Genomic DNA, 22,970 nt, shown 5'->3' on the forward strand with positions numbered 1-22,970 from the left:
TGTATAGTTCTATGTAAATGCTATATCCATACAGTTATATCACATACTTAATTTGCGCGCAATGAGTACATTACTTATTTATATGGTTGAACCTGCAGTAACGTTTTTGCAGACATATATGGTCAAGTATACAGTCACGCCATGACATCCCTTCCCCTCAGTTATATTTAGTAAACGAGTCGAAGAGTCCTAAGGCTTGCGGACGGCCGTTCTCCCTTAATTTCTAGTTCTCAAGCAGTCTCTGATACTAATCACAAAAAACGTCCTTATACTTGCTGTCCTTTGTGGACATGGTTTTTCTCTGGGGTTGGTCGCATACTGCCCATATTTTTTGTTCTTGTTACTGCTGTACCACTGGGCTGCCCTGTACCTTGTAGGCATTCATACGCTGAGCATCCTCATTATCAGAGTCGTCACACACGTAAACGGAGTGCCTGAACCCGTGTTTCCGTAGCTTTTAGTCCGCGTAGTTCCTGGTTTGAATTTTATGGTTGCTATTCGCCGGATTATCATGTTCCCCTAAATGTCACTGACAACCATTGCAACCGAGTCGAATGGGGGCGTAAGGCTGTTCTTCTTTTCTTGCTTGCATAAAACTGTGTCGCTCACTTTAATCCTCATCGCAGCTCTATGTCTTCTTTTATCGGCCTTTTTCTTCATTTTCTCGTTCTGCTCAGCTCGATCACTCTTACAGACCGTACTGTCACTCGGGTGCTAAGGTTGCGTTGTCTGCAGGCTTCTGGTAGCTTAATTTCTTCGCAGTTCCCGCCCGAACATAAGTTTATTCTGGTTGGTTCCAATGGTTGGGTGCACAGTTGCTCTGTGTGCTCTGATACCTCTGCGCACTTCGTCACGGAGCCGTCTGCCTTGTAATGCGGCATTTCACCACTCCCGGCACTCCGTGGTACCAAATACCCATCTGAATATGAGAATGGTTGCTTTTTCACGGGTGGATCCCACAAATTCAATTACTGGGTAACTGGCGTCATTTGGCAGTGGCACTCGAGGGCGAGGCCACTGAAAGCTAGCGGGCCGCGGAAGTCCACACTGACATTTCTCCACGGTCCCTCTGGTAGCTCTGTCAATTTCAAAGGTTCGCGATATACATCAGATGGGTTGACAGTAAATGCAGGTTAATACAAACTTGCCACACTGGGAATGCATTCCGGGGAACCAAACGTGCACCCTCAGCAGCTGTTACGTTTGCACCTGTTCTTGATGCCCATCAGGTTCAATCTCGATCATACTCTGTCTGAGTGTTTCGAATCGACAATTCGTTCTACTCTTACTCCTGTCTACTTAATTATTTAACCAGTATTTTAAAGTTTCGTTGGAATCAAAGGGACTATTGAACATAATCATCATAATCATCACCACCACCACCACCGCCATCATCATCATCATCATCATCATCATCGTCGTCGTCGTCGTCGTCATCGCCATCATCACCACCACCACCGCCATCATCATCATCATCATCATCGTCGTCGTCGTCATCGCCATCATCACCACCACCACCACCGCCATCATCATCATCATCATCATTGTCCTCGTCGTCGTCGTCGTCGTCATCGCCATCATCACCACCACCACCGCCATCATCATCATCATCATCATCATCGTCATCGTCGTCGTCGTCATCGCCATCATCACCACCACCACCACCGCCATCATCATCATCATCATCATCGTCGTCGTCGTCGTCGTCGTCGTCATCGCCATCACCACCACCACCACCGCCATCATCATCATCATCATCATCGTCGTCGTCGTCGTCGTCATCGCCATCATCACCACCACCACCGCCATCATCATCATCATCATCATCGTCGTCGTCGTCGTCGTCGTCATCGCCATCATCACCACCACCACCACCGCCATCATCATCATCATCATCATCGTCGTCACCACCACCACCACCGCCGCTGCCGCCGCCATCATCATCATCATCATCGTCGTCGTCGTCGTCGTCATCGCCATCATCACCACCACCACCACCGCCATCATCATCATCATCATCGTCGTCGTCGGCGTCGTCATCGCCATCATCACCACCACCACCACCGCCATCATCATCATCATCATCGTCGTCGTCGTCGTCGTCGTCATCGCCATCATCACCACCACCACCACCGCCATCATCATCATCATCATCGTCGTCATCACCACCACCACCACCGCCGCTGCCGCCGCCATCATCATCATCATCATCATCATCATCGTCATCATTATCACCATTACTGCATCCTGGCTACTGCTCTAGTGATGTTCCAGTCATTCCTGCCTGCCGTCTCTTTACTCTACTGTTTCTCCAGGTCTTTTTTAGGTCTTTCCTCATGCTCTTCTGCATTCCGGTCTCCAACCTATGGCCACCATGCGGTTACTGCGGATCTCTCTCCACGTAGTTTATGTTGAATCAAAGTCCAACGCCATCTTCTTGACTCATCCCCGATTCAACTAGACGATTTTCTCATTGCTACCTTGTGCAGGCCATCTGTCACATCTGAACCTTGGAATCCTTCTCAGACTTTTAAACTGAAATGCATCTAATTTGTTTTCTTCTCCCTAATGTGAAGAAGGGGTTTCTGTTTCTGTTTCTTTCTGTGGTGGATTGGGTGATGAGGAAAACAACGGAAGGGAGAATCGAAGATCTGGGACATTTTAGGCGAACTTTACAAGTGTGCTTGTAGACTTGAAATTCGCAGATGACATTGCACTGCTTTCATCCAAATATGAACACATCCAAGAGCAAATGGAAAGGCTGCCGGATTACCGAGGCTTTGAGAACAGTTTTATGTCTGAAGTTTCAAAATGTTAAGTGCTGCGAAAGAATACAGTAATGGTGGACAAAGTTGGAGTCAAGGGCGAAGAGGTAGGAGATGTTGTGGAGTTTGTCTATTTGGATGCCAAAGTCTCCAAAGATGGGGGCGGAACAGATCCAGAGAACATTAGAAATAGGCAGAAAACTAAAGGCGCCTTTCAAAACCTAACAAAGCTATGGAACTCAACAGGGAGCGAACATAACTCTTCTACTAACTCCAGTACTCCTCTCTGACGAGTGTGAAACATGGAAAATGACTAAGGCCTTGGGGCTATCTTTTCAGTTTCCATTGGGCTTTTTTTGGCAACTTATATCGAGAGTGTCAAGGAGACAGAGGCTATCAGAAAGGTGATATCTCTTCTCCACATCCGGATCGATCCAGCTGAAGCACCAACTGAATCAACCAAAAACAAATAAGAACTACTCGAACGCGCCTTAATGTTAAGACATGTCTGTACCTCAGTCCCAACAACAGGGCGAGAAGTCTGTTCACACTAATTGCGGTCGATGTCGAGACAGAAACACCACACAACCTCCTACACGAAGCACTAGTCACATTATAAACATCGTACAAGACATTTACGTTCATCTCTCTTATACGATACATGCTATTAACCGTTTTCAAATTTCAACAGCGTGGCGTGTACGGGCCTGAACGGTCCTAATTTTTCAATACGGACCTCTAGCTAAAGATGGCCGCTTACAAATATTTAATTGATATTTCGCAAAAGCGACCTGAAAACGCATATCTCGATCTGTGGTTCGCGCATTTGCTTGTAGAACGGTAAAAGGGCCGTTTTAATAATTAGTTCAAAGTTTATGGACCTCGGCTTTATCCAAAAACTTGCAGAAAAATAACTGACGAATATTTCCCCCATAAGGAGTGTCCAGTAGCTCAGTTCTTTCTCATTTGTCTTTCCTTCTATCGTGTCGAAAATAATTCGTTTAACTTATGCTAATTTCGGATGGCACGGTGGGTTGCTTTATGTTTTCGCGGTTCTGGATTGGCTCACAGAAAAAGCGTGAAAACAAAAAATGTCTCCGAATATTTAGCTTATTTGCCGTCGAGCAGTTTTAACATGCTATCTATATTCATGAGAGATTGAAGCTTTGGTCGGACGTTCATTAATCAGTTAGTGAATGCGAGGAGGTATGTCGTCTTTCTAACGACAAGCTTGCGTGCAAATGGAGCAGGTTTCATGAGATATATAAAAGACGTCTCTACCTCAAGTCTAACCAAAGGTAAGCCCTCGACTGCTCTGTGAAGTTTGTAAGCTTTCTTTCCTCGCGCGAAGCGTCAAGAAGTTCACAAACACGTGCGCTTTCCTTTCGCTTTACGGAACGACAAATCGATCGACAAGACGACACAGCAGACACGAATTCTTAAGTCTAAACAGTGTATTATTTTTGCACTGTAATTGCAACTGTTTCGAGGTATATGGATTGATGGTAACGCTGAATAAAATCTTCTATTAGAGAGCAAATTATGGGGGGAAAGTGCTTACAATTTTTAAATCAGCCCTGTAATAAGCGTATATCTGTATTTCTAAGGCGGCTAAGTACGCTGAGATCTTTGACGTACGTGGCGCTAGCATTTAGAAGACAGACAAAGTTTCTTTTTCTTTTTTCGTTTTCTTTGAGAACTTTATTAATTGTTCGAGTGAAGTTGTTGACATTTCCACGCGCGTTAGGACTTTAAATTAACCGCCAAACATTTTTGCGCATTTTCGAATACAAACATCACTAATCTAAGGATGTCGATATTTAAACGATATTTTTATTTTCAGGAAAATAACATGGACAACAGAAAGCCAAATGCACGCGAACAAAGTGAATCAAACACTGGATCAGGAATGATAACATTCCCCAAAGGTAAGAACATGAAAATTATCATAAAATTTCCATAAAATGGTTGCTGAATGTATTTTGCTGAAGAAAGAGACAGCGTTTATCGTGTTCTTATCCAGTCATAGAAACACTAGTGTAAGTTTGAGAATGCAATGAATGCTATTCCGAAATACATATAGTCTGAAAATGGGTTGGAGTTATGTAGGGAAACAAAATATTTAAAGTTTAACTATTTCGATTGGCTGTTAATTTCCTCTAACACACTTATCGCACATTGAGGTTTACATATCTCCAATTTTCTACAATTTGACATTATGATATTTCTTTCAGAATAAGATATTGTTAAGAGGCAAGCGCTGAGAGAAAGTGAATCGATCACCCATTTTTCATTGAGGGAACGAAAAGAACAACAAAACAGAAATCATTTAGGGTGCTTATCTCTTGCTACGATCGCGACGGTCCCTGATAACCAATTAACACTGATTCAAGAAAACTTGGGGAAAATATTATCTTCAATCTTCCACGTAACTCGACCAAGTTTGGAATGATCCCCCCCCCCCCCCCCCCCAAAAAAAGAAAGAAACCGGCAATTATTGAGGGTCTTTACTTCTTTTATCAATATTGACCAATATTTATTTTTTTTTTGGCGGGATTTAAATTAATAGAAACGATTAGAATAATTATTCTTTCTTTAATCAGACATCACGGCGTTTAAATCTTCCCTGTCAAAGCAATACTTAAAGAATAAGTTACTTTGGCCTTTTGCGTCTTATTCTAAACTCACACAAAATCATAGAAAACTTTTTCTTTTTCATTGTTATTTAAAACGGCGAACTGGACAATTTCCGCCTTTTTTCCTCGTTTAGTAGTTTACTAGTGCAGTGAACAATATAAAGGACGAGTGAAGTTGTCGCTTATCTTTTCTAAAGTGCTAAATCAAAGAGACTGAAAAAATCAAGCGCTGTATTTATGGTGTCTTCGCGTTTTAACGTGGTCTGTGCAAGTAACGGTTTTGCTCATAAAAAACAAATCAGCTTTAAAATGGATATTAAGCGATATTCGTATTCTCGGTATTGGACTGGAACTAGCTTGCAATTGAGGCTCATGAGGGGGAATAACATTAAAAAGAGATTAATGTCAATTGCATTTGAAAAGACTGCCCGCAGCCAGGGGAAACGCCGTGCCTTTTTTTCCCCAATTTTCCCGCCAAAAGACTTAGAGAGGAAAGACAGCATTCGCAGCATTCGCAGAGCTGTTCGGGACTACCTAATCGAGCTTAACCCTTTGAATTTTTTTTAGAAATCATAGAGATTCATAGCGAGCTTTTTAAAAACCTCTTTTAATAGAAAAACATACTGAGAGTTTTACAGTCCGTTTCTAAACAAAAAATTCTTGTGGGAGTATATTTCTTCGTAAGAGGACTTGATTAGGGCAACACTTTTGTCAAGGGCTGAACTGAATTTATTTCTCGAGGGCCTTCATCATAAATATAATCATATTATTAACAATTGTAGGCAGATATTTTCGTTAAGCTGAGCACTGTCTTTCTATTCTCCCTTCTGGAGTTGGGTGACCTTGAATGACCTTCAAAAGTTCGCATTCTCCACAGTTCCAGTCGGTTTTCATTATAATGCAAATTAATTATAAGCAACGTGATTTAGGTGAGGTAAACAGATTCACACCGGGAATTTAGAGTAGATGTTATCCTGATTTTGTTAACATATTATGATACACAAAACACTTGCGTCACTTTTGCAGCAAAAATGCGAAAAATAAACGACTTGGTAGTTGACAGTTCCGAGTCTAATTTATTTAAGAAAACCATTTTTCTAGCAATAGGTCAATTCCGATACATATCAAAATTCTAACTTCGCTCCGAGGCTTGGGGGAATAAACAAACAAAAAACATTTTCTCATTCTCAATGCGATTTCTTTTTTTTCTCTTAAGCCTGGGAGCCGAGTTCGATTTAATATACTGAATATATTAATCTAGCTATATCAGTTGAGTTGAGACCTTTATGCGCATGTAGATAAAATTTGTCCAGCGAAATATGTATTTAGTTGCTTAAGTGTTAAGTCGATCTTTTGCTTATGTTTCCTTAGCAACTCCTTGCTGCCGACTCTGATAGACTCTCATTCGTGAATTTTCATGGCTAGTCTTGGACTCTTATGGACACAAGGATGCCTGCCGACATGAGGAAGATTTGGATCATGTTTGGGTGGTTTCTGACTTGATGCTTCGTTAGGTAATGGACAATAGCAAAGAGTTTAGATACAGTTTCTGATCGACAGTCAATTTCTCCTCACAAAGTCAGTGCATTGTGCAGCAAAGAATGAACAGAAAATCTGCATTTAATTAAAGTCTTGACTTATCGCCAAATTCTCACGTTTACAGCTACACTGTACTTAATACGAAAAGAAATGTATAAGAACAGATAAGAATTAGGAAAGAGAATTTATACTTAGACCTCGGGATTGAAAGGACTGAATAAGCGCGGATCCATGTTATTGAAACCACAGACTAAAGCACATTTCTTGGGAAAAAAAAAATTCGTTTTAGGCTTGTTTACTGCTAAAATTGTCTTAAATTTCTCGATTTACAGTCACATTCGATATGCACCAAACTACACTCAAATTTTAAAGCACATTTCTTGGAAAAAAAAAATTTCGTTTTAGGCTTGTTTACTGCTAAAATTGTCTTAAATTTCTCGATTTACAGTCACATTCGATATGCACCAAACTACACTCAAATTTTGAATTTCGTGTCGTTTCGCGCAATCAGCTGAAATTGTCTTGAATCACACGAAATTTTGCTGTTTGATTATTCGACATGCTATTAACCAGAAGGAAAATATGTTTGGCAGAAACGTTTGAAAACTAAAACATGCATGGTTGCCACGGTACTTCACTGTATTTCTTAAAAATTCACATAATTTTTGCCGGAATTATTCTAGTTCAGGTAATTGTAATAATTTTAGATTTTCAGAGTTAATGTTTCTTGAAATAAGGAATTTCGTCTTAGCAGTTTCAACAAATAATTTTCAGACTTTGAATTTTTTTCATCTCCTTTAATAATGATGAACAGATTTAAAGTGTTGTAAACAAGTTTACCTTGTAAATTACATTAATGGAACAAAACAATAAAATATTCTACAACAATGGTTGTTTATTTCTCTTTTTTCTTTCATTTTACAAAAGAAATAAAAAAACTATTGCGCTTTTAAAAGGGGACTGGAAACTAGTCGGAATGTAGGCTATCTCTTTTACTGTTTTTTGACTATGTAGGGCTGCCAAAAAGAAAAAAAATTCTGCACTTTTGAACAGGGTCTAGCCAGAAATCAAACATATACTTTGACTTTTGATGGGAGAAATCCGTTGCACGGTGCAAGATTTTTCCCGCCAAAAGACTTAGTATATCTTTGAATCAAAACCAGACACCATTCAAAAGCGCAGACTTTTTTTTCTAAGGCCAATTTTCCCGCCAAAAGACTTAGTTTTTTTTAGACTCTTTGGACCCTTTTAAAAGCGCAATATCGTCAAACAAGAAAATTTTTTCCCGCCAAAAGTCTTAGTTTTTTCTGAATTTTTTCCGGTCGCTTTGAACGCGCAATTTTTTCTGCCTCAAGACAATATTACCGTCCAAAAGACTAAGGTTTTTCTCAGACGTTTTTCTCGTTCGCTTTAAAACGAGAATTTTTAATCCAAGACTTTAAATCCAAGACAATTTTGTGGACTTTTTCCCGGGTTTTTTCCTCGGCCACTTAAACACACAGCAATTATTCCCCGATAATTTTCTCGCAAAAGTCATTTTATTACAATATGCTTTGCTTTGCTTTGTCTTGCTTCGCTCTTGGTAACTCCACTGAGCTTTCCGATGTTTGTCTTTGAATCTAGAAAGAAAAATAACATAAAAAGTAAGCGTAAGGTAGTTATGAAAAGATCTGTTGCTGATAACTGACTGACTTTTTGATAAACTTAGCAGAACTAATCTTCAGAGTCAAGTGAAAAGTGCAAGTTTGTCAATCAACCTGTAAAGCTTCTCACTCGACTCTGAAGATGACCTCTACTCAGGTTAATTAGAACTCATTTATAATTAGTAAGTAGTTTTTAAGCATTTCTGAAAGAAATAGTTTGCTTTCCTATTTAAGTTTCATACTATCGTTTATAGCCCTCGTTGGGGATTGGAGAATTTTCTCCCAAACCTCAAGAATCATTTGTTATATATTCTGAAGGCGAGCGCAAGCTGATCATGAAGATGCAACCCAACATTTAATCTGAGAAAAGTATTTTTAAAATTTTATGTTAGGATCGCAAATGCTCCAGAATGGGCGTCTTTCATTACAAATCTTTATTTACCATACTAGCATACTAATAGAAGCCTTTCTCTAAAGAAAAAGATTGGTTCTCCGATCACGAGTTCTCGGCCCTACAATAAGTCTAAATAGTTTCTCAATAGAATTTGGAAGAAGATGGCACTTTTGAAGGGTCCCCAGGAGAGCGTTTTAAAAATCATACATACATATACATTTAAACAGGCCCTAACTAGGATATATAAGTACATTATTTTTCAAGTATATATATGAAAGATATATTTGAACAGCAGAGAAGGATATGAAGAATGGTTGCTTAACTTCCAACTCAAAAGAGATGATCACATGTTTTGGAACAACAGACAAGAAACTGTATTAATCTCTCAACTGCTTAAGTTGTGTATATAACTGTGATGATCAATCATGTCTTCATATCTTTCTCCGCAGTTCAAACATATGATCTTTCATACATTCACTTGCATCTTCACTGTCTGTGGGTATATCACAAACTCACAATGTGATCAGCACCCAGTTGCTCACAACTGCTTAGCAGTAAGTTGTGTATATAACTTTGATGATCAATCAAGTCTTCATATACATTATTTTTACTGAGAAAGACCGAAACTGTACTCAACATTTGTGATAGCAATAAGGTCCTTTCCAAACTTTTTGTCAGTTATGAATTGTTCTACTGAACTAATAAAGACAGTCGTCCAGAAGCTGTTGGAAAATCAAATTAATTCCATTCTTCTTACTCGTTATAATTAGAGATGACAGTGTTCAAAACACTCCACAAAATGAACAGAAACAGTACAAAATTTATAGCAGCAAGCTATCTCAGAGCAGGAAAAACCCAAGTCTGATTGCCAGGGGCAAAAAAATCTTGCTCTTGGGCAAGTGAAAATAGAATTTCAGTGACCTGGTGGGCAAGTGAAATTAGCCTCAGTAGTCTTGTGAGTCTGAATGAAAATGGCAGCTGGAATAATAATGATAATTTCCAGTCAGAAGTTATTACAAAACTTAAGACTGCAAGATTAGTCAACCATTAAATTGAAAGCATAGATTAGTTAGGAATCCAAGCATACTTTGTTTGCTTTTGTCAACTGATTGCCATACTGGCTGCCATGTCGGCAAGTAATATATCTTTCTCCGTAAGTAATATGACAAGTGAGGGCAGGTGAAAACTGAAATTTACTGGCCCACTAGGCAATTGAATTTCATTTTTTTCCTGCCCTCAGTGTCTGCATTATTGTTGCACTAAAACATATTGTACTTTAATCTTTTTTTAAAGAGTTTTTTAGAATTAGTCACATGGACATGGTTGTGGCCTGTTGACATCAGCATGACGTTAGTCAGACCATGGAAAAGCAAAAAGAACATGAAATAACTAATATAACTAGCTAAATGTGAGTAGGTTATATAACAATTTTCCTTAGCAAAAACTCAAAAAGATCAGTCAACAGGCCCTTAAAATAGCTGAGGTATAGTCTCATTTAAACCTGTTATTTGGATCATCACACAACACTTCATCTTCTCTCTGGAAAGAAGCCTTGCATGATGTCACAAGTAACCCGCTATGAAGGAGAATTACCAGTGCATGGTTCCTTAACTCCCAGTTCAAAAGAGATAATCACATGTTTTGGAAGAACAGAAAATAAACTGTATTCACCTGTTGCCATAAAACAGCTGAGATGCATTTCCGCAATCCTTTGCAAACTGTTCCATCAACATGAATCAACAATTGTTGTAAGAAGCAAAAATAAGTTTTAGCAACCATATTCTTGCTGGTGATATTGGAGATCCTGTAGATCAGAAATCTTTAGCCAAAGCACATTTTAATCACCTATTTGGAAATACTATTATAATATCTAGACAGCATATTACATGTATTTTCCCTCTGAACTATAAAGGAACAGAGAAAGGTTGATGCAGGACAACAATCAGCTGAAGCAAACACCCACCACCCCAAACAACATTTCTGGACACTAGTATTTATAAACTTAATTAAAAGTGAAAGATTCCAAAAAAAATTCAGATGTGAGTAGCCACTTCAAGCCTACTGAAAATATTGCTTTGTGTCACCCACCAGAACTAAGGAGTGAAAAAAGGCTTCAATTCATCAAAGGAGGCCTTAACTATAAAGGCTTAATTCTCAGGAAGAATTTCCGTACAAGAGAGAGCAATCAAACAAATAATGGTACTATAATTACAACAATACAGTAAGTGAGTGAGAAAATTCCTGTAGTCCTCTGGAAAATGTCTTATAGTACATTTAAATAGTCCCTCTCTAAGGAATATCCATTGTCCTAAAAATAAAGCCATACTCACCATTTGCTAATGATGCAGACACTTCCACTCCAATCTTTTCATTTTCCATCAGAAACTGTGGGAGGAAGCAAAATAAATCAATTGGAGAGGACAATGTCACTATTAGAAAATGGGCAGAATGAGGAAAGTAGGACCACAGGTTTTGGCAACTGACTAACTGCAGTATAGTTATGTTGCAGTTGAAACAAATTCTCAATTATACTAGACAAGTCTTTGCTTAGCACTGATGAATGATGGTGAAAGCTTCATTTATGAAGTTGCACCTGTAGGGTCTTTTTCTTATGGAGTAAAAGGTTTTCTGATATGATTTGCTCTGGCATATTGATGTAAAAGAATTGAACATTTTCCAGTGAAATGTGACCTGCCAAACTTCATTCTTCCAATGAAAATTAAATGGCTTATTTTTCTGCAGTTTCAGGCGTGGAAATGAAAAATTTTCAGATATCAGAGCAGGTTCACTTTTCTCAAAGCTTTGCTGCTCATAGACATGTAAATATTAGCTTGTTTACAGGCTACTATTTAAAATGAAATAGATCCAGTATGAGCCAACAGAAATAAGAAATAAGCCCATTTAGGAGAGAAGCCTCACTTTATCCTCAGGGTTGGGGCAGGGTGGAGGGGGGGGGGGGAGCGGGGCTTTCATTGACTGGTACATAAATCTTAATGCAGGCTCATAAAAAGCACAGAAAGGTTCTAAAAACTTGAAATGTTAGATGTGTAATGCTGCTAGTGCAGAGACAAATCTCAGTGGGTTAAGGGGGGTCCTTCTTAACCACCAATTTGCCATGAATTTGTTGCTATGGGAGATTTCTAACCATCATATTTTGAAAACCAGACCTCCTAAGGATAAACTTTTTGCACAGGTTAGTTCCATTTAAGACTCCTGCAAAGGTTTCAAATCACGGCCATATCTGACCAGTCATGTGACCTGAATAAAAAAAACCCCTAAAACTTAAAAGCCACCTAATTCCGAAAATTTAAATCAGTGTCAGTAGATTAAGAACATCCAGGTACTGAATGCTATGTATGGGTTTTATGAAACTCGCATTATCATAAATGTTACGAGGTAATAAACAAGCATTAGCTGTATTAACAGACTTTCTACAGTAGCTTTCCTCTTTTTCGTGTTAACAGTAATTCCACACTTACAGTTACAACGAAGGCTAAGTTATTTCTGATTCAAAAGAAAAATCGCAACTCTTCCTCACTTTTTCTATGTTTTAGAGATTTAAAATTTTTACGCGCGGTTTTCGACTGGCACTAGTTAAGCACGCGAAGTCGTGTTTTTTTTCTCATAAAATTCACGATTTAGCACTGCAAAACACTCTAAAATAGCTTTCCTGCAAAATATTGCCTTTAGCTATCAATTAGCAACTGCTCTAAGTCTGTAGTTCAGAAGGACCCCCCTTAAGTTCGTAAGGCATTTTGGCAAATTGTACTGCGTCCATCTTTTCTTGTACAGTAGTTCTACCCCAAACAAGTTCCCCACTCTCGACTAGTCTCAAAAAAACTAAATACAAACAACTCAACGAATATGAGATTACAATTCAGGCCTAATCTGCCAAAGGGAACCATTCACATCTGGTGGTATACCAAACTTCTTGTTGTACAGTGAACTTTGGCGTTTTTGGAGCTTATAAAGGCTTACCTCCAGCTTGCCTCTTATAAACAGCATTTTCCAAACAAAACGAAGGGTACTTCTTGATCTTTCGCAGCTTGTGAATTCCAGAAATATTCAACTCTACGTCCAGCACAAACGCTTTCCAAACTCCGCGACTATCGGAGGGTTATACGTGCTGCATTGTATAAATTAATTTTGCTCAAAAATACCGACTCCCGACCCCCTGAGTTTGTCTCTGGGTACAAGCTAACGGTTACAGTATCTCGAGAGGCTCTGGGTTCAAGTTATCAAAATGGCGGACACGAAGTCCACAACTGTGAAACTATGTTGTCTGTAAGTATTAATTTGTTTTATTTTTTTCGATTGCATGGCACAGAACTGCTCTTGACAGCTTTTGCTTTATTTGTGCACAAAAATGAAGTGGAATGTTGCGTTTCATTTCTTCGCGCGCAATTAGTTTAAGAATGATCAATCCTTTGATAACTCGCCTAATCAGCAAATGAAGCTTTCGATCACGATTTGCTTTATGATAAGCTAATTGATTTAATTGCGGCCCGGGCATATTTGCTACCGAGATAGTCAAACCAAAGAGCGAGTTTACACTTGTACAAACTTCGAAGAGCTCGCGCTTTACGAAAATGCCCTTGACGCGAGCTGACAACTGACCTCATGGTTCCCATAGCCTTCGATCAACAAACTGTCAACATTCGCGAGCGACAAGAACGAAGAGAGAAGAACAGAAACTGAATTCGTATGGCTTTGAATCGATTCACTGTTAAGTCTTGTACTCAACTGACTGATCACGAAAATCAAAATCGTTAGAGATTTTTTTAAAAGCCAGGTAGGTTCACGAAATGTCGTTGGTTTTCTTCCGATGGAAGAAATTAGAAATACCGATTGGTACCGGCTCAATCCTGACCACGGTTAAGGTTATAACATTTTAAACAACATCTAAATATGCTTCATTGTGCGATTTGAGAAACTCCTGTAAAGCTGAACTCTCCTAAGTTTTTGACTTCAATTTCATTTCTTTTACTGTCAAATTTGGAGAACGTAGCAGAGCAAGACAATAATCCTCATTGATGGTTACCTTTATTCTCATCACCACTATTTTCAACAATGTATTAATATTATCAGGAGAAATTAGCTGTTGATCACTCAAATTACTTTTCTTCAGCTTCCCGGATGAATCACTACCAGGACAATATCAATGCCCCACAGTTCCCTGGTGGGGTGCACATGGCTCATTTTAGCCTAGCAAACACAACTCTCATTGGCCAGGAAGTGCAGCAACGACTTTGGGAAAAATACTTTGGTCATCAGTGTCCAGCTGTACCTACACCTCTCATGTGGTGCCATCCAGGAATGTGTTACCATGGATACCCATATGGTGTACCGACTACCTTCCATGCTGTGACCATGCACAATGGGTTAGACCAATCACAAAATCCAAAGTTGTTGCAGAGAAATACAGTTAAAAGCAGCAATGTTGGTGATCAGACCGTAAAATCCCATCACGAAAAGGATGTTTCAGAGGAGCTACTAGATGGGCAAAACATTACAAAAACATCCAAGCAAAAACAGGGTATCGACTCTTCAAGCCCTAGGCCTAGGGTCAGTTCCCAAATTCTCTTTACTACATTATTTGTCATATATATTTCAAATTCATCCTGAGGGGAATTCAGTTTTGAATCAGGAAAAATTTTCACAGCATGATTTGATCCAGCAGGTGCCTCCCCAGGAAATTCTCAACATTTTCTGTCTTAAGAACATTGTTAAGCGGTGTTGCAGGTTTTGAAGTCACATGAATTGCTATTATTTTTTTACCAGACTGTGCCTGCTTTTTCTCCTTCCCATCAACACTGTTTCTATTACATGGATCTGACAAATAGTAACAAAAATTTATTTCTTCCTGTCCAACTATTCATTGTGCTTAGAAGCACACCTGTGGATAATTCTCAACTTCTTTTACGAGAATAGTTATCTGCAGGGCCAAATAGAAAATTACCACCAGGCAGTAGTGTAACAATCAATTAGATTTGTTTAAAACTTATTTTCTCTCTGTATTTCTAATATAAAATTGTACTTACATAATAATTTGACATTTCTGAAGTCAGAAAGATGAAGAGGCAGTTTAATTTCTAGTTTCACAAGTATGAGTCTGCAAAAGTGTAGTTTAAATGTTGAAATCACTTCAAACAGTTTTTTCCTCTACTCAAACACGTAGAACGTGGACCCAGTAACTGATGACCTTAACTGGAACATGTTCAGCTCAGATCTGGCTGATGGAATTGCAGTGAGTATACTGGACAGCTTCAGTTTACAACTGCCTCAATTGGATTTTACTCTGGTACAGTCTGTGTTACAGCAAATAGAGAGCAATTCACCACAACCTGAAGTCCACGTTCAACAAGCTACAGCAAAGAAGGAATATTTTCAAGAAATTGCGAGCTTACCTCAAACACAGTGGCAGGGTGGCAGTTATGAAACACACAGTGATAAAGCAGGATCTACTCCAAATGCTCAACAATTAGACTGTTCTTTGCCTTTGCATACCCAAAAGGAACCAGAGGAAACTGGACATCAAACATCAAAGGCAAGTAGGTCTTCATCAGGCTTTCATACAATTGGAAAGACTCTTCTAGAAGAGGAACTCTGTTCAGCTGTCCCAGATTCCTCAGACATATGTGAAAGTGTAAAATCAGTTGTCACAGGCTCCTCCAGTGATGGGAAAGTGGAATAATGTGACAACCACAAAGAACATATTGTAGCCATAAAAACCTAGAAATAGCACATTTTACTTTAATATTGCATTTAAATACAAATTTTCTTGCTAGCAAATTCTCCTATAATTAACTCCATGCACACGTTTTACTAGTTCCCATTCGCAATCAGTCCAATTTTTCTCATACGTGCTTGAATCTCCATCTTGATACAACTGGTATTAGTAATAATTATTTCAAATGGCTTAGTCAGACAAACATGTTTTTGAAAACCATGGCAAACCCATAATAATAGTGGTCATGTCCTCGTAATAACACTGCCAGCTCATATTTACTTCCAATAAAGAATACAAAAAACTTGTTACACTTTTCACTAACTGATGAACATTTTTATTCTTTGGTTGATCCACCAGTGTAACATTTGCCGGTAACCATTACCATTTGATATATACCCCAGACGGGTGAGGCACTGTAAGAGTTAAGTGCCTTGCCTTGCCCCAGAACATAACATGTTAATCCTGGCCAGGGCTCAAACCGGGGCCATTCTATCCAGAGTTCAGCACATCGATTATCATAAGTCACCTTAATATGTAGATTTAGGCCAGCCTAAAAGCGTAGCTCCTGGGCCGTGTTGTTCAGAGCGCAATTAAGCTAATCCAGGAAAAGGTAGAATTTTGATTTGAGTTTTGTAACTTTGCAGTGCGGTTTTCTGTATATTGTTTGGCCTTCTGTTTTGAGTTTTAATAATCACCATATACACAAAACAAAGCAGCAAAAAAAAAATGTATAGAGAAAAAGTTATAATTCAGTGAACTTTTAATCCTGGGTTTGCATTAACCCGCTTCCGAACTATCCTGCCCCATTTTCAACAAGTTAACCTGACATGAGCCCGCGATCCAATCAAAAACCAGCACTTGGTCAGCGGTCAACCTCAAAAAACACGTGACCTCGATGAGCTGTACACTTGAGCCGCGATGTGGTCACGTGATACTGATCAGCGGATACCTTGTTTTGACAGGTGTCAATTGATCATAACATGAATGTCCAATATCAAAGAAGTGCATGATAAACCAGGGCTGTCAACCTATTATTTCGAGTATGGCCGCCATGTTGCGTGACTCCGTCGTCGCCGTCGTTGTGCGTACGCGCCCACGAGCAATATCGCTATTCATGATAACCATGAGGAAATCAACGCATGGGTTTCCTTTTCTTTCCTATATGAGAATGGGGCTCCTCTTGGCGGCCCTTCGGGCCGGAGCTCCGCTAAAAATAAAATTACCAGAGTTCTCTCCGACTTGGGGAAATTTAACATTTTCCTAAGTTCCCCTGGTGGGGGACATTGCATTGTGTTCTTAGACAAGACACTTTACTCTCGCAGTGCCTCTCCCCACCCAGGTGCATAAATAGGTTCTGGCAAACTTAATGCTGGGGGTTACCCTGCGAAGGACTAGCATCCCATCCAGGGGGGAGTAGAAAATAATACTCCTAGTCACTTAACGCTGGAGATGCCGGGATAAGACCAAGCCTGATGGGCCACTTGGTAATGATGACGGTGACCAAAATAATAATGTAACATGTCACTCTAATGTAACACGTCCTCAGGCCAACACCCAAGTTAAAACAATGAATTTACAAGGCTAAGAATATAAGATATTATTAGTGCCAGTAATCATCATATTCATACAGTGAACTTTACTGTGCTATTCATAAATTGTTCAGAATTCAATTTTTAAGGAAATCATTTGTCATTGGATTCATATACAAACACTAAATTCACAATCATTATAATTTCTGGCGAGTGTCACTTACCTGTCAAAGATAGCTTCTAAAACGATGATACAGTCTAACTCACCCTCAGTGGATGTCCTTGGAGGTAGTACCTTCTGTGGAGTTGGTAACATTCTGGCATGGCATGGATGTTTCCTTAGCAACATGTGAGTGGCAAGTGACATGCACTGCCACACTAAACCAATAAATGGACTATTAGTTGAACAAAGTTTCTCATAAGAGAGGGAGGAGTGGGTTCATTGATCCACAAGATCAGCACACAAACTAAGACTTGTTAGTGAGTGAAAGCATTGGAGTCTAGAAACTCCATCTGCAAACTGGGGGAGGTGGGGGGGGGGGGGGCTGGGGCACTCCCAGAAAAATTGGGTGGAGGTGTGCAACCCGCTTCCCAAAAACCTTTCCCTATTTAAGACCAAATCTGCAGCTATCCCTACCCTATTTATAACCTGACCAAAAATTTGATACCCTACTTAACGAACTGAACACTAAGGTGGCCGAACACAGTTTTCGCGCGCACCCTTGCTAATGCGATTCAGCGCGCGCACAAGGATTACAAAACAAACGTGCCGTTGATACAGCGATCATTTTATTTGCTCAATGTCCACTTTATCTTGGCTATTTGTCTTCGTAATTGAAACCAGAGTGTTGATATTTTAGCCTTTTATTTGAAAGGTATGTTAGAAAAGGTAACGACACAAAGAACCCAGCAATTCTCAGATTTTTCCTTGTTATTGAAAGAACCCAGTTTAATGCAGCACATGCATAGTAAGTCAAAAAATTGCGATCGAATGCAGAACTAGCTTTCTCGGAAATATGCCTATCTATCGAGAACCACTTGTTAGAATTTCACAAAATTTGGCACGAAAATACTTTAGGAAGTAACTGGAGTATTGAAAAAAATATGAACTTAAACAAAGGAGATTTTAGAAATTCCAGTGAACCTTCAACAAGGGATAATTAAAGATCTCTCTGTTAAATTGTTATCAAAACAGTGTCAGCTTGTGAGTACCATTACAAGCTTGTTGCATGGAAATTATAAAGAAAATCTAATGACTAGATCTCCTGCAAATAAAAAAAACCCAATTTTAAAGGCCTGTTTATATTTATTCATGTTACTGGCACATACGTCAGCTTATCTATCAAAAAACCAAAGTTTGTGTTGTTAACTTGCTTACTGCCATTTTTGGTGACCAAAGGATCAAGCGTTTTAGAGAAAAGGTTAATGAACACAGGGATCAGAAACTGTGTTCAGCCACCTTAAATAATTAAAAGTACCCTGTTTTAAACCTGCCTTATAATTAGTTCCTTAGCTCAGACCAATGTTAAAGGCATTTTGAAGGGCTTTTGTTGATGGTCTTATTGATAGTGATTAAAAAAAAAATAGCTTCTTCTAAAAATCATACTAAATTGAAGACTAGAGTGTAAAAACCATAACCTATTTCCAGAACGGCCACACTTGATACCCTATTTCTGATCAAACATGCTAAAAACCCATACCCTTTGGGGCCGCACATACTTACCGGTATTGTTTTGATCTCCCAATTCTGCAGCATGAAACAACTAGGATTATTTTTGCTTCCCCCTGGGCTGTGATGCTAGTCCATCACAGGATCACCCAAGCAGAAAGATGTTAGTGCTTTGCCGGAGAACACAACAATGACTCACTTTGGTGTGCCGCACATTATTCATATGTTAGTCACAAGGTGCACGAGTAAGGTTATGCGGTTGCATAAATGTTGTGTGGAAGGAGGAAAACTGACAAACTTTGCCGTGGGGTTAAATTTCGTTCAGTTACATTAAACCACAAATTATTATGTCGAGTCAATGCTCAGCCTGGAATTTGCACTCTTACATATACATGTAGATTCTGTGAGAATGAGGCTTGATAAATAATTGGATGCGCTTTCCTTTCCTTGATTAATTTGGCAGGTTGAGTTTTAATGGCACTGAAAAGGTAAACCTTCTGAAACATAAATTTCAGCTAGAGGTATAGAATAGGAGGAAAAAAACAAATCAAATCACATGCTGTGCACGCTACATGTTAACTTTATTACAAGATTCTAAATGAAAACAAAAGAAATAAAAAGTCTATTCTGTACAAAAGCTACTAAAATTAACACTTCTAAGTTACAAAATTATTGACAATGTAAGTTCATGTTTGTCCTCCTCCTCGAGGAGTTCCACCTTGCCTGCCACGCATCTGTGTTCCGCGCCCACGATGAGCACCAGGACCTATACAGCATCAAGAAAAATAACTGAGTGTCTGCAACATTCAATTCTGAACTGATGAATTCAACCCTACAGATGTTTGCTTCAACAGCTGAATAAAGCATGTGAGATGTTGAAGAACTGAATGGATTAAGTAACAGCAAACTACAAGAAGCAGTGATAACAACAAAGATGGCTCAATACTGATGCTGAATGTCAATACTTCACACCAGTCAAATCCCATTGGACTAATACACCATTAAGAGAAATGAGAGTGTTTCTATGAAATGACCCTGAATAGACCTTTTTATCTTGGGCGGTGTGTTACCCCATTTCAGACCATGTGATAATACCCTTGAGAATGCTTGTTTTCAAAGTTTCAAATAGTCCTGTGTATATGAGTGAATAATTTTTAAATGGATAAAAGAAGAATTATCTAGAGAATATCAGGTGGTCTGTAATGGGAAAACAAACAACTCAAGCTAGCAAGGTCTGTTCCATCTGAAGTCAAAAGCAGTTGACCAATCAGAGCATTTGTAGCACCTCGAGTTATCTGTTTATAAATTCTAACTTCATCGTTCCAAAATCTTACCTCTAACAGGGTCCCTTCTAAGTCGACGTACTCTTCCTGATGCAGGAGCACCTACAAAGCAAATTGAAGTATTTGTTATTATATGTACTACCTGATAAGGGAGATGCCTAAAACAAGCATTCACCCCCTCTCAACTTGGGTGTGTAAACTTCTGCACCCATGACCCACATTATACAGAGGCCACAAGGAAATTGTCTGTTCAAGTTGACCAAATGGTGAAAGGGACTTCCAAAGGGTATGAATTGCTACTTTTAAACTGATCTCATTCCCATAGCCCTTGCTCTCCCCTGTTACTGACCAGTAGAAGAAGAGCTTCTGGGAAACAGATTGGCCAGGCAAAAAATTGTCTCGAGCACAGCTGAATCACAGCTGAAGATTTTTGACACTTGTTCCCTTAAATTTGCATAATGTATTCCTATTATAAATATTTTTATTTCTAGTTTAGCTGCATGAATGTCAAGTATCGTATATTATAATGTGAAGGTCCCTAATACAACAACCACAAAGATTGAAAATACTACTCCTGGCTTCTTACAAGAGATGATTGGTTGCAGTACCCAAGCACACATCAAGTAAACAGACTTGTTTCACAGTGCTCTCACCTCTTTGTACTTGCTGACCTCCTCGTGCATTAGACCAAGTAGATGTTGTAGCAGGCCTTCTTAACTGTACTACAGAGCCTCTACCTCGATTTAAATCTGGATAAAAAACAACAATAACAATACTTGGTTTGTCTTAGTTTCTTTGTAGCAAACCTGATACTGTGCAAAAGAAACTACGTGTAGAACAAATCTTTCACCACATAGTCATACAATTCAATAGCTTCACTGTATAAAATTTATTCCTTATCAATAATTACACTGATCATACTGATCATATATACATGTACCTTGTTTAGCTTTAGCTGCAGCCCCAGTCCCTACTGTTGTTGTTGGCTGCAATGCAGAGGCAGATTGGGCACCAGTGCTATAGGATTCTCCTGAAAAAAAGGGCATAATTTGTAATAAAAATGAGACACTGAAGCAGAGTCAATGTCGTTAGCTTTCGACACTTTCGTTAGCTTTCTCAAGTAAATATGGCAGGAATCGATTTGTCACATGAGCTTGGGCGGACCCAAAAGTCAGGTACCATCCCTCACTGTCTTTGTAGCATCACATGTTTCAAACTTTGGCTTCGAGTTTCATGATTCTAAAGGGATCCACATTTGGAGGGATCTGAAGGTTTGATCAAAAGCAGTGTGTAACTAAATAATAATAATAATAATAATAATAATAATAAAAATAAATAATGTAGCCCTTAATAAATATTTACTTCTCTCACCAGATGTGCCAGGCTGCAAAATGTCATCCTTTACAGACTCTTGAGCTTCACTCATTGTTAGCTCACTAGAAAAACAAAGTGACAGTATTTCTCACTTATAGCAGTAATTATTTCCTCCTTTGTAACACTGATTAAGACCCAGGGGATTGTACAAGCAAATACATAGTAAAGTTGCTGCACACTAGCCGATTTTCTGTCAGCCGACAAAAAATCTTCACTTGTTGGCTAGTGTGTAGTGAATTCAGACAAGTCTGCAACAAGATCTGGGCTTGTCGGGTGATATCTGACAGTGCTAGATCTCAAAACGTCTTGTCTGGCCTTGTCGGCTAATGTGCGATGGACCAAGACAATTTGTCGGGGCTTGTGTGCACCTCAACCAATTAGGAAATGTCATGAGAGTCATGCCAGTGCTAACCGCCAAGGATGCTAGCCACAAATGCCAACAAAAGAATTGAACTTATTCAACTGGTAGCTGCTACTACGTGCTTCATTGGCATGAGTCCAAGACCCCCCAAGGAGAGCTTGGGAGACCACAACTGACCTTGCACTTCATAGTTAAACTATGTCAAATTGAATTTAACATGGCTCAAAATGATTGGATACATTCACCTTTGGCTATTTACAAGGTTTAACTGCTTTTTTACCCTTACATGCCCTATACCAACCTTTCTTTTCCTTCTACATCTTGGACTTCAGCTTCATCTCCTTCCTTCAATGCATCCACGTCTTCCGATAATTCCACAACTTCAGGGTCAAGACTCTCGGGGTGAGCCTGCGACACTGGTACATTCTGTTCAGCAGATTCTTCTGACACCTCAGTTACAGGTGTGACCATAATGGCAGGCACAGTGGCAAGACTTCCAACTTCTGACTCACTTTCCAAGCTTTCTGAAGAGAGCTGCCTAGTATCTGAGCTTATGCTTGGAAGTCTCTGATTGGACTGCCTACTGGCTTCAGATGTTTCTGGTAACCCTAAAAAAGGAAAAGAGTAATGCAGAGTGAAGACTTAGTCCAGAATGCGCCTTTAAATCCCACAGGCTTTATCCCCCTTAATTTAATAAAGGGAAAAAAAAAGGAAATAAACTATTTGTACTATAGTAACATAAACACGATCAAGGAAATCTTGTAGGCTTGACCTCAAATTTTAAAATTGCTTTTATTAGTGATATTTATTTGTAATAAATTGTTTTTCCTACCACAGGTTCACATCACTTTGTTTTGCAATGAAAAGCATAACCAAGATAAAAATTAATCATGTGTAGCTGTGTAGCTGACTTTCATTTTAATAATGCTAACAAATTTAGAATTTGACAATGGTTTTTCTTGCGGACGAAGGAAAATCAGAGTACCTGGAATAAGACACGCTGAGCATGGCAAGAACTAACATAAACAGTCAATTTACAAATGCCTC

General features: G+C 39.1%; 2 protein-coding genes and 1 long non-coding RNA gene across 8 annotated transcripts in view; 1 reads left to right on the top strand and 2 right to left on the bottom strand.

The window, feature by feature from the left end:
* Positions 1 to 7,817: 7,817 nt before the first annotated feature.
* On the bottom strand, positions 7,818 to 15,515 carry LOC110048342 (uncharacterized). Of its 4 annotated transcripts, none has more exons than XR_016204037.1 (4): positions 15,385 to 15,515; positions 11,308 to 11,362; positions 10,649 to 10,695; positions 7,818 to 8,559 (listed from the first exon to the last, which is right to left on the bottom strand). It is a non-coding gene; the product is annotated as an uncharacterized LOC110048342 (long non-coding RNA). The 4 variants fall into 4 exon arrangements; XR_016204039.1 differs by having other exon boundaries at positions 10,649 to 10,781; XR_016204036.1 differs by lacking the exon at positions 15,385 to 15,515 and adding an exon at positions 12,956 to 14,198.
* LOC149097126 (uncharacterized) lies at positions 14,114 to 15,671 on the top strand. The gene is made up of 2 exons (XM_089278954.1): positions 14,114 to 14,542; positions 15,156 to 15,671. The coding sequence occupies exons 1-2, from the start codon at positions 14,114 to 14,116 to the stop codon at positions 15,669 to 15,671; spliced, it is 945 nt and encodes a 314-aa protein (XP_089135080.1).
* Positions 15,672 to 19,462: 3,791 nt separating this feature from the next.
* Positions 19,463 to 22,970, bottom strand: part of LOC110048411 (nucleoprotein TPR-like) — a 43,574-nt gene continuing 40,066 nt past the window's right edge. For 2 of the 3 annotated variants that reach the window (XM_089278951.1, XM_089278950.1), the window contains exons 52-57: positions 22,225 to 22,531; positions 21,551 to 21,624; positions 21,129 to 21,218; positions 20,842 to 20,937; positions 20,240 to 20,290; positions 19,463 to 19,671 (exon numbers count right to left, since the gene is read on the bottom strand). In XM_089278951.1, coding sequence (XP_089135077.1) covers positions 19,592 to 19,671; positions 20,240 to 20,290; positions 20,842 to 20,937; positions 21,129 to 21,218; positions 21,551 to 21,624; positions 22,225 to 22,531 — 698 coding nt within the window. In that variant the 3' untranslated portion in view covers positions 19,463 to 19,591. The remainder of the gene's footprint in view (positions 19,672 to 20,239; positions 20,291 to 20,841; positions 20,938 to 21,128; positions 21,219 to 21,550; positions 21,625 to 22,224; positions 22,532 to 22,970) is intronic. The other variant, XM_089278952.1, reaches the window with a different exon arrangement.

This window comes from Orbicella faveolata, unplaced genomic scaffold (assembly GCF_042242905.1).
Source record: "Orbicella faveolata isolate gen_17 unplaced genomic scaffold, um_ofav_v1 contig_47, whole genome shotgun sequence".
In the NCBI taxonomy this organism is placed as follows: Eukaryota; Metazoa; Cnidaria; class Anthozoa; order Scleractinia; family Merulinidae; genus Orbicella; species Orbicella faveolata.

Excerpts from the sequence above, each read along its gene's own strand:
- LOC149097126 (XM_089278954.1), top strand. The coding sequence starts at position 14,114 with ATGAATCACTACCAGGACAATATCAATGCCCCACAGTTCCCTGGTGGG. Across the intron at positions 14,543-15,155 it reads CTTCAAGCCCTAGGCCTAGG|AACGTGGACCCAGTAACTGA; the intron begins GTCAGTTCCCAA and ends TCAAACACGTAG.